This window comes from Chenopodium album, chromosome 16 (assembly GCF_948465745.1).
Source record: "Chenopodium album chromosome 16, dcCheAlbu1.1, whole genome shotgun sequence".
In the NCBI taxonomy this organism is placed as follows: Eukaryota; Viridiplantae; Streptophyta; class Magnoliopsida; order Caryophyllales; family Amaranthaceae; genus Chenopodium; species Chenopodium album.
The window spans coordinates 46602851-46615671 of NC_137849.1; the positions used below are offsets into that span (position 1 = coordinate 46602851).

At 29.4% G+C, this 12821-nt stretch overlaps 1 protein-coding gene across 1 annotated transcript; it reads left to right on the forward strand.

Moving 5' to 3' along the window:
* Positions 1–7773: 7773 nt before the first annotated feature.
* On the forward strand, positions 7774–12133 carry LOC145585636 (LOB domain-containing protein 30-like). The gene is made up of 2 exons (XM_081642341.1): positions 7774–8142; positions 11489–12133. Exons 1-2 carry the CDS (start codon positions 7795–7797, stop codon positions 11894–11896), a joined length of 756 nt encoding a protein of 251 aa, XP_081498467.1. The 5' UTR covers positions 7774–7794; the 3' UTR covers positions 11897–12133.
* The last annotated feature ends 688 nt before the right edge of the window (positions 12134–12821 follow it).

A 12821-nucleotide genomic window follows, 5' to 3' on the forward strand; every position in this document is an offset into this window, starting at 1 on the left:
TGAACTGAGCTGAGTTGAACTGAATTAAAATGAATATTTTATTAGAGAAGGAAATTAAACTTAACTAAAGCTGAAAAGAATAGACCCTTATTATATTTTTACTATTATCATAACTCATAAGTAGTGTTACTATTTCTAATTTAACTCTAGAAAAATAAGTGGCGGATGAATCAAGCAAATATAGAGATTGTCAAATGTGGGAGTTGAGGAGATTTCAACTACTCAAATATTTAGCTAGTTTACATTAGTCACGCATTATATTCTTTGGTTGAGAGATGGTCTCATTTCATGTATCGTAAAAATCAATAATAAGATTTGTAGAAGTTTCAAATCTAATTTAGTTTTTTTTTTTTTTTTTAAAAAAAAAAAATTAGGGTCTAATTATGGTAAAATTATGGTCTAATTTAGCTTCTCCATTGATACTTCTATTACTCTTAAAATTTTTCGATATAAGCTATCTAACCATCATATACCTAATTAATTTGCATTATGTTACCAGCGTTAGATTTGATATTCAACTAATGAAGTTCGTAAAAATTAAGTTGGGAATATATATGAAGTATTACATAAAAAATGTTTAATTCAATTTATTCGGACTTATTCTATAAACTTATGTAAGAATAAATAAATCATTTCTAAAAAAAAATTGCTTGGACCTATACGTGTTATGTAGTACTTATGTGTTCCATTCTTCTAATTAATATTCAGTGTGATATATTTTTATTATTTTTCAAGCTGACAAAACATTTTATAATCCATATCACAAATATATAATACTGGATTATTGATCTATTATATATATTGATGTATATGGGACGTTATTAAATTAGATCAAAGTCATATTCTTAATATAGTGTGATTCATAGTTTTTATATATACTCATGTGATAAAATCAATCCACAAAAATGAAATTGATTTTCTTGTTAAAAATTGTCATGCTATTAGAGCCATAAATAAGTCATATGACATCTATAAACACTATACACATATGATTATCAACAAATTTGTAGAATTAACTCAATAATAAATGACTTGCTATTATTAGTTGTATGAAAAAATCATACAACAACGTAAGCTACTAATTATATATATATATATATATATATATATATATATATATATATATTTACAAATAGTCTAAAATACGTGGCATTAAGTATGAAAGCTTAAAATTGAACATTGGTTCATTTGCCCACCGTACCACACGGTTTGGACAAGCATCGAACGGCGCGGTATAACCCCGTAATGAAGTATCACCATTCACCAAATAGAGGCATAGTATAGACCATACTTGCTACTTTCTTTTTCTGCCTACATTCTGTTTACGTGGTACTACACCTACTCCTCTACTATACATCACCATTTTGTTTGCCCTACCCTATATAATTGTTTGTCAATAAATCATTCCATCTATCCAAATTAAGATTAACCTTATTCTAGGGTAATTAATGTATAATTTCACTTAATAATAATATAAGCGTATAATCAAATATGATTGCTTGAGGTTTGATCGATATTATTAGGGTAGGTTAAGTTCAGCTTAGCTTATATATATGCTTAATTTGAAATAAATAATCGAATCAGATTGCAATTTTGATTAATTTCATTTACTTATTGCTAAATATCGATCTTTACCTTCATATTTCAAATACTTATGCAAATTTCATATTTTAAAAGTACACTTCATTATTAATACTACACAAATCTAATGTAATAATTTTTTATCTTAAGGAGTGATGCATGTACAAATTATGTCGAAAGTTAGTCAAATAAGAAAAATTTAAGTCAGTCTAATATAAGGGTGTTTTTTTATTTTATTTTTGTGATTGTAAGTCATATACAACACACGATTACTTATCAAAATAGTTGTCCTTGGCAAAACACATGACATGCAACAACGAATGAACTCACTACTCATAGCATCACCTATACAATCAACTAAAAATAGTTACTCCGTATTGATCAGTAAATATCATGTCGCTGGTTGATCATTGTATGTGCAATTAAGAATTCAAAATGAATATGAAACCAAAAATTGGATACACTCATACACACCATCAATTCATTTCATAAGCCATTTAGCCAATAGTCATAGGGTAATATGTGCAAGTGTGCAACAAATATGCATATGCATGTAACTAACGTTCCATACACCTCATAGGAATTGGAATTGGGGAATGAGGGTTGTTATTTGTCGCTCCCATTTTACCGGGTAACGCTCCCTTTTTTTCTTGAAATTCCAATTTTACCCCTAATATATAAATACGGTTTTTTCCTTCCCGACCAACATTTCTCACTTCTTTACTTCTCTCTCTAAATCTCTTACTCTCAAACTCTCTTACTCTCTAACTCTCTAAAACAATTTTTTTTAAAAAAAAAAAAAAATTCCAAAATTGTTCTTCATTTTTTAAAAAAACAACAATCATCATAAACACAAAAGAAAATGAGTGATTCGAGGCGGATTAGGCTGAGATTCGGAGGGAGGACCTTCGGCGGCGCTGGTGGCAGGGGCGGAGGCGGCGGCGGCGATGGTGGAGACGAGGTTTTTTTTTTTTATTTTCGGATCCCAGGAACTTCCGCCCAAAATTTCCGGATGTTCCATGGAGGATCCGGAAATTCCAAGCGGATCCTCCATGGAACTTCCGGAAATTTTGGGCGGAAGTTCCAATTTTTTTTTTTTTTTTTGGCCCGTTAATAAAATTGTTAATTTTTTTTTTTTTTTCGGATTTTGTTTTTTTTTTTTTTTGTTATTTGGAAGTGTTATGGTGATTATTGTTGATATTATTATTATTGTTGTTGTTATTATTGTGCTTATTATATTTTAAAAAATATGATAATTTTTATTATTTTGTTGATATTAGGTTTTTATTATTAATGTTAAGGTTATTGTTGTTGTTGTTAATTTGTTTTTTTTTTTTTTTGGATTTTGTTATTTTTGTTGTTATTTTGAAGTGTTATGGTTAGTATTATTATTATTGTTGTTATTATTATTGTTGATATTATTATTATTATTATTATTATTATTATTATTATTATTATTGTTGTTGTTGTTATTATTGTTATTATTATTATTATTATTATTATTATAATTATTATTAGTGTTATTATTTTTAAAAATATGATTAGTATTATTATTAAACTAATTTGATATTAGGGTTTTTATGGTTATTGTTGTTGTTTAATTTTTTTTTTGTTGTTGTTGTTGTTGTTGTTGTTGTTATAATAATATTATTATTAGTGTTATTAGTAGTACTATTATTAATATTTTTAATTATGATTAGTATTATAGTTGTTGATATTAGTGTTATTATTATTGTTATTATGGTTATTGTTGTTGTTAATTTGTATTTGTTGTTGTTGTTGTTGTTGTTGTTAGTTATTGTTGTTGTTAAGGTTATATTTGTTGTTGTTAATTTGTATTTGTTGTTGTTTTTGTTGTTGTTATTATTATTGTTGTTATTGTTACGGGGACATCTCCATCCTGAAGTCATTTCGGCAATTGTAAATGTGTCGGATGTTTGGATGATCATCAGGAAATTGCTCAGCAATAGTGGACATGATGTTACGGGGAGCAACCTTGGACTTTGTCATGTTCCGCACAACCTGTTTTGCACCCGGACTCAATCCGCTCACTTTACGGTGACCCTCTGGGTACACAATCATTGGGTGGTTATGTGCCCCGGTGTGATCATTTTTCGCAATGATCTTCCAACTTTCGGTGCTGACATCATAATATATCTTGATGTAGAATGGACAACCATTAGCTTTGGTTTTGGTGTCCTTCCGTATCGCGTTCTCCAAATCTCTCGGCTTGCTCCTTCGTGACCGATTACATCGCAAATACCGATACGGCCGACCATATCTGGTTTTGTTATAAGACGATTTCACCAATATAAATCCCAATTTTATGGAAACACCATCAGCCCATGTAACAGCATCGTCAAATGTAGGAAAAAACGTATCGGTGACAAAATTCCCACTATAATTCACACCGTCACCGCCTTCCTCAGATTCCATATCCTATACAAATTAAACAAAACATGCTTTATGTCAAAATAATAATAATAAAAACAATAATAATAATAATAATAATTATAATTAAAATAATAAAAATAATAAAAACAATACTAATACTAATAATAATAATAATAACAATACTAATAACAATACTAATAATAATAACAATACTAATAACAATACTAATAATAATAACAACAAATACAAAACAATAACAATATTAATGATAATAAAAAATTATAACAACAACTACAAAACAATTTATAAGACCATAACGTTAATTAATAAATAAATAATAATAATAATAACAATAACAATAATAATAATAATAATAATATTATTAATAATATTAATATTAATATTAAAATTATATTTCTACTAATTAATAATAACAATATCAACAACAACAACAACAATAAAAATAACAGCAACAACAACAATAATAATATCAACTACAACAACAACAATAATATCAACATATTACTAATAATAATAATAATAATAATGAAACAAAAAATAAACATATTACTAATAATCATATTAATACAACAAAATTACATTAATTATCAAATACTAAATCACAACAATAATCACAAGACCACGAAAAAAAAATACATAAAAAAAAAACTTAATAAACGTACTTAACATTTAAAAAAAAAAAAAAAAAAAAAAAAAAAAAAAAAAAAAAAATTATAGGGACATCCGCCTAAAATTTCCGGATGTCCCTAGGTACATCCGCTTGAAATTTCCGGATGTTCCTTGGTACATCCGGAAATTTTAGGCGGATGTACCTAGGACATCCGGAAATTTTAGGCGGATGTCCTAATTACCGAAAATAAAAAAAAAAAAAAAACTTACAGAATGATCCGACGCATTCTCCGGCGTACGTATGTTCCACTCGCCGTCCATGACCCAAGACCCGTCGGCAAATTTAACGATTTTTGAAAATAGAAAATTTAGGTGGTCGTGGGGACCGATTTGGTTGCAAGGTCGTGGGGACCGATTTTGGGAAGCTCGGGACAACAATGTCGTGAAGTAAGGGGACCGTTTCATGTATTGTGTCCAAATGGGGAACAAGGTCCTTTTTATAACCCAAATTGCATAAAGGGCATAGTGGTCCATTCAAGTCAAAAAGGGAGCGTTACCTGGTAATTTGGGAGCGACAAATAGCAGTTGAGTTGGGGAATTTACTTATTATCTCAACAAATTAAGACGTCACCTAATTAGTACGATACTCTTAAATGTTTTGGGTGTTCAGTTGAATGCGCAAATTTCATTACATACTGCTCTCTAGTTTGAATGATATTTGTCGCTTCTTTAAATGGTAAGATACAAGATTTTTAAGTGACAAACAGCATTTTACCACTTTCATGTATGTGCAATTTGCACTTATTACGGATGACATAGAGCCTAGCTAAATCATGTTTTAGATTATTTAGCAACACGGAATATGTCATTTTGCGACCATATTTATGTGATTGACGTGTACATGAACGCTCTATGTGTTGCAACCCAAATTATATATTTTCGGAGCAAAATTCTAAATTATTATCGTTAGTAGAAAACTGTACACGATGGGTGCATTGAATCAATAAAAAATTTTAAAAAAAATAAATTTGTAGTGCTTACATAAAATACGAAGTATTTGGCGATAGAACTATTTTAGACACAAAAATTTGTGTATACCCTCTCTGTCTTAAATTAGTTTGCCTAATTATTCAGTATTTGGTGATAGAACCATTTTACTTTGGTGTTTAAACATCATTTACGGAGAATTATCTTAATAAAAAAGCTAGATGTGAAGAGAGATGAGTGTTGGGCCAAGGGTAGAGGCCTAGAGGGGAGAAGTAATAAAATAAAATTCAACTTAAACATTAAAATGTAGCTACTACTGAAAAAAAAAAAAAACCACTAATCAAAATAAACTTATTAATCACAATTTGTAAACCATTTTGTTACTATGTATGTTTATCTAACGGCAAACATAAAGTAATACATACCAAAATAAAACCACTATTAAAAGTAACGGTGATTTTTGTTTAATATAACTTGTGGGCGTCTGGCGATACCACCAATAAATACGCTAAAACATGAGTTGGACAATCGACAATCGACAATCAATAATCAACAAATGTATCTCCTATTGGCAAGAAGCTTTTCAGTTATAAACTTTAAATGAATGAATAGTAATCTTTCTAATTACACAAACTTAGAATCCATAAATTACGCAAATGATGAGTCCTTTTCAACAAAATAGAGAGATCAAAGATTATAATCTTTGTTAAGAGATGATTTTGCATATTTTGCCCTCTACGCAGCTTCAAACACGCAGCTAAGGGAGGCAAGTTTAGATCGACCCTAAAGGACACGTTCCACACTCTCCCTACTCCATACTTTTCTTTGAAAAACCATTGAATAAAAATAAAAATAAAAATAAAATAAAAAAAATAAATGTGAATGAACACGGAGTACTAGTAACAGTCTTTGCTAACAAACTATAGTCTAAAAGACTAAAACAATAAAATTTAAGAGCTAAAGGTTTACTTCATGACATCATAGAACATTTCCTATAACTGTTACATGCTCTCTTTGACGAAATTAGTTATAAAGAGATGAAACTAGCAAGTTAGATGAAATAGTAAAAGTTGGCTACTGAAATTGAGAAGTTAGTTGATTGCATGAGCTGTTTGGACTATAAAACCGTGTTTTTTCATTATTCTTTAATATTTATACATTGGTAAGTGAAAAATCCAACAAATTCAAGTACTCCGTTAATATTTTTGAAAGAAAAGTATTATTTAAATCACTAAACTTATTAAAATAATTAAAGATATATTGAAGAGGGCAGAAAAAAAAAATAAAAAAATGTAGCTCCATGTTTTCAAAAGCTTCTCACTTAAGTCATTAGTAAATTCCTAATTTTTTTTTTCATGATACATTCATGCCAAACAACACTAATTTAATTATTCAAAGTTTCAAACACATTAAAATTAAATGTAGCCTAACAATTAATGGATTACCAAATAGAGCCACACATAATACAACATATATCGAAAATGACATAATTGTGTAGATCTCAACTGATAGAAATTGAAAAATAAAAAGAATTTCTCGTGAGTTAAAACCAATTGTAAACAACTAACCAGATAACACTGTCACATGGTATTACAGATTTACAGTAACGGAAATACCTCATGTATCACACATATGCAACATAAATAAAAATCACCACGAGTTTAAGAAGGTGCAATTACAAAGAAAAGGGACTCTGAGAGAGACATAAACTCAAAATAAGAGAGAGAAAACCAAAAAAATAAAAATAAAAAAAGCATGTAATGTAAAGTGCGGTGCTTTGGGTTAAACTAAGCTAGGACTCATCTCATGTTTGCTTCACGTAAGCAGCTAAAATGTGTCTTTGCTTTTTCGCGTGGCTTTAAAGATTTGTCCTCCTCCTTCTTCCTCTTCTTCTTCTTCCTCTACTTAAACATTTCGTTTCTCTCAACCCCAAAAAAAAAAATATTTACAAAAAATTTAGTGAAAAAAAAAAAAAAAAAAAAAAACAAACAAACAAACATCATTCATCCCTAAAAAAACAACCAACCCAATAAAACACTCACCTACTTTTACATACACCCTTCTTCTTCTTCTCTTATATCAACCCTCTTCTTAATTCTTTCACCACCAAAAAATAAAATTTATGTAAGAACCCTAGTTAAAAAAAAGTCGCTTTTGATATTGATCTGTACTGAATTGAATTGAATTGAAGTGATCGTTACAATGAGTTGTGCAAACCCTGGGAGTAGTAGTAGCGGAGGGGGAGGAGGAGGAGGAGGAGGGAGTGGAGGAGGAGGAGGTGGTGGCGGACCGTGTGGTGCTTGCAAATTCTTGCGTAGGAAATGTGTGGTAGGGTGCATATTTGCCCCGTATTTCGATTCGGAACAAGGGGCTGCTCATTTTGCTGCGGTGCACAAGGTGTTTGGAGCAAGTAATGTGTCAAAATTGTTGTTACATATTCCTGTGCATAAGAGGCTTGATGCTGTTGTTACCATTTGTTATGAGGCTCAAGCCAGGCTTCGTGACCCCGTTTATGGTTGTGTTGCTCATATCTTTGCTCTTCAACAACAGGTACCATTTTATTAATTATTTATTTATTTAATTAATTAATTTATTATATCCTCGAAATTTAAATAAATTTAAACTTTGTGGAATTTTTATTTTTCAATCTAAATTGGTTGAAATTCAAGTTGTTTTTTTGATGAATTATGGTGTGGTTGTATGACTTGTATCTTGGTGGCTTTGTCCTTTTTTTTTTTTTTTTTGATGGGTTAAGTTGTTCAAAACTCATTTTCATGAAGCTCTATCACTTTTGAATTAAATTTAATGTACAAGCATTTGATTTGTGTACATACTTGTATTAATTAATGATCCGTTTAAATGGTAAAGTCTCGTGAGGTATGAGTAGTAATTTGTTTAATTGCATCATTTTCTTGTGTAATTGATTTGTAACGAATAAAGATAACAGTTGTCTATTGCATGTAATGATGTTCAGTTACCAAAAGAATACTCCGTATGTGGTATTCACATTTAACCCACTAGTTTGTTCAAATTTTATTAAAATTAACGGGCGAATTTATGTTTAGAAGATTCATTTTCATTCCTATTTTTCTAGAAAAAAAAAACCTATTTTTTTTTCAATTATATACGCATGAAATTTTCCTCCAAAAGAAAATCATGTAATCAAGATTTAATTTATCATAATTAATTAAGATGCTTACTGACTTATTTTTTTTTTTTTTTTTTATCATTCATTGAATAATTAAAATTGAGTCCATTGTCCTTGTTCATTTAGATGACATACAGGTCACATTTTTGTACAGTTTCATCTAATACATATAATCGAATTAAATGCAATTGATCTAATTCTCTCTTATATATAGGATACATCTATATATAGATTTAGAACATATATAAACATTATTGAATTATTAGGGAAAATGCACTCTAGGATAAGACCAATAATATGGTCTATCTTATTATATTAATTTCATATCAATTAAGCATTAAGGTGTCTTATATAGTGCCATTATTAAATGAAGAATAAACTACACTAAGTAACTTCTAAGCAACCTAGCTATAGTTGAAATTATATTCAATGTTAGTATACAAGTTCTAGTTAACATTGACGATTAAGAAAATCATTAATTAATGACTTAACCAAAGAGGGAAAGAACAATCTAACACTACTAAGCTACATTGTTCATGTACCTCCAAAAAATTCACAATTTAGATATGTAAACCATATTACTTGTCAAATTGGTTGGCCCACTAATTTAAACTTTCTACAAAGAGAATTTTTTTGTAATTATTAATATTGTTCCAATTAGAGAAATTCATATAATGTACCACTTATTAAGATATATGTATAATCTCTTATGTCTTTAATTATAAAAACGCATCAGCTCATTTCATAGTCTACGAGTATGTGTAGTGAGAAGGTAACATTATTAGATCATTACGGAAAAAGTTTAGTAGAAACTTGGGGCCGGGGATAGAGAGAGGGAATAATAATGATTGTGGTTAGGGGAAACAAGTATTCAACTGCGTTACTGAAATTGAGGATACATTTGGATTGCCATAAAACAAAGAAAAATAGTATGTTTGGAGGATCGAAAACTGCAGCTAGCATTAGTAATATTTGTCTGGTATTGTGGTGTTAAAGGTTGGTTAGCCAATTTTTTTGTGCTACGTGAATTTAGCAGGTAATAAGGAATTGGTCGGTTTCTCCTTTATTTTGTTTATTTTTCTTCTTTTTCTTTATTATTAGGAAGATAATTTAATTTTCTAAACTAATTAGCAAATAATTTATAAACTACATGCGTAGTATTTTTCTTTTCGATAAAAGGGTGATTTATGTATTTATTTTCTAAATTAATTTTGCTAGAAAAAGAGTTAACTTTACCCTTGTTAATTTAATTTCTAAATCACCATTTTTTATGTATGTTGGCTTACCAATCCCCCACATGCTTCATCAATGGCTAAGTTTGTAGGGACATTATGTGTCATTTTGACTTCTAATTGAAAATTTTCTTCCCTCATTTTTCTTGGTCTTGAGTATTCACTAAGGTTAGTAGTTACCTTGAATTTATAAAAATAATCCATCATAATTTTGTGATACTAATATAGTTGATTTTGAAAAATTATAAAGATTTGATAGATTTGGGACCATTAAGCATGAAAAATACTTATTCTACCTATTGAGTCTATTACTCATTGAATGTGGCAAAAACACACAAATTAGGATGCATTTTGATCACATTAAAAAACCATAATCCAAGCTAATCAGTTTTAATCAAGATTGATCGGTTTCAATCATGTGTAAATATAAAATAAATATCACAGTTAATCAAGTCTAACAAGTGAAGATTAGATAAAAAGAATGCACCAATACTTAAACAAAGATACGAAAGATAAACATAATTGTTGTTAAACTCAATACTATATACTCCGTGGATGATTTTAATTTTTTTCTCAAGGAAATAATACGCATGTAGTTTATAAATTATTTGCTAATTAGTTCTAACCGGGTTTTTTTTGATTAATTTTCCAGCTTATAATATGGTTTTATGATTGTATGATTTGCATACATGTTGCTTTTTTCTATGTGCTACTTTTTAATGTTTTCAAGAAGAGGTGGATCGATGATCCATATGTTTATGGGATCGAAGTACCATGTTAGCGTATTTATGCATTCAAGTTAAGATAATTTGTATAGATTTTCCGCAAAGTAGCTGAGAAAGAGATTGAAAACAAAACATGTAATCATATGATTAACTTGGAAGCATACTCGATCTAGAGTTTATATTAAGATTCTCTTGAATATATTAAGAAATAGTATGTACATACAAAACTCCTTGTCTAAATTATTTATCCAACATCAATTTTAATATGTGCTTTAGAGTTATCTTCTTACACGTTAGTCTCATATATATACAATCTTCATAAACCTTGAATATAAATTTATTCTTTTGTGGAGAATATATTACACTTTTGAAATTGATCTGAATGTCATGGTGTCTTGACCCTTGGTAGTAAAGAAAATACAATCCCCGTAATTCTAAAGTAATATATTTATAATATGAGTGGCGGTTTATTATTCTCGAATTTCTCAGTTTTATTATTTTATACGTCTATATTAGTAAAGAAAGAGTAGGTGATGTTTGAATATCATTTCATCTCATTTTTCTTTCAGTATATAATTATTTTTATAAAAGGCCAAGTTTTTTCGTAAAGAAATAAAAAAAGTATAATTTACTATATTACAGGATGAAAGCAGTACACCATATGATTTACTATTTTAAAGGATGAAAGTATGAAAGTATCGCATCAACATACTAACGATAGTTTCTGTTAAGAATTATGTTAGTTAATTTAGTTGTACTAAAATTTTTTAAACATGTTTTCTTACTCCAAGGTTGTGAATTTACAAGCGGAGCTCTCATACTTGCAAGCACATCTGGCACACCTAGAAGTACCAACACCACCACCTCCGCCGCCACAACCACTAATGCCGCCACCACAACTATCAATCGCCGACCTTCCATCAGCATCTACCGTGCCCGCCACCTATGACCTATCCTCACTATTTGACCCAATGGTCCAACCATTGTGGGCCATGCAGCAACAACAACAGCAACAACAGCGAGGCCCAATAGACCAACGCTCATATGGATCAGGTGAAAGAGGCCCAAACATTGGGCCTTCATCTAACATTGGAGGAGGTGATCTACAAGCAGTGGCACGTGAGTTCCTTCATAGACATGGATCACCAAGTTATGGGCACATGCATGATCCATCACCTTCATCAGCCATGTCTAAATGAGATAATTTGACTCCAATTTAACATCAAGTACTTGACCCGAAACCGTTTTGAAATGGTTCAGATTAGGGAATTTGGGTTTATATCAGCACAATTTGGATAACTGATTTGCCCTTTGTCGTAATTATTATTGTTACTATTAATTTTTTTTTTCTATTTATCTTTTATCTTGCCTTAATTGGAATTTTATGTTATATAAACTCTAGAAAAAGAATTAAATTTTCGTTAATTACATATAGGTTAAATAGAAAATTCAGTACTTTTTATGCTGTCTCCAAATTTGTTTTAAAAATTTGCTTTGCCTCATTAGTTTCATGCTTTTAAAGGGTTAATCTTAACAAAATTTACTGACTATTAGAAAAGTGGATCCTTGCTACTTTCATCTTTAGCTCTAATAAAATTAAACAATGATCCAAATAGAAGGCCAATGTGCAAAAGAGGGATATTAGCTAATTATAAATTTGGAAAACTACAAAACCCTAAAGTTTATGGTGGGGTGATCAGGCCACCATCTTTAAAAGTTAGTCGTTTATGAAATCTATCAATAATTGTTTAGACTATATTTGACATCTTTCGTATGCGTGGATGTTCACCGTTAATAGTTTGAATAGTTACCTAATACTAAAAGTTATGTTTTATTCAATGTTGAAAGTTGTTATCTTGAATTCTAATACATTTTTTTTTTGTATTTGTATCTAAATTTATTTTAAGAATTCAAAATTTGTTGCAAATCAAAGTAATCACATGTTCGAGTTTCATATATGTGTGATGGTTTGTATGCAATATTGTATTAGATACACTAACACATATGTATCTATAACTGAATTTTCTTTGAATAATAATATACTTAAATAGTACCTTCTCCAAAATATCAACATAAATTTATAAATATTTAACAAAATTGTTAGAGGATCAACTCAACCAAAAG

Excerpts from the sequence above, each read along its gene's own strand:
- LOC145585636 (XM_081642341.1), top strand. The coding sequence starts at position 7,795 with ATGAGTTGTGCAAACCCTGGGAGTAGTAGTAGCGGAGGGGGAGGAGGA. Across the intron at positions 8,143-11,488 it reads TCTTTGCTCTTCAACAACAG|GTTGTGAATTTACAAGCGGA; the intron begins GTACCATTTTAT and ends TCTTACTCCAAG.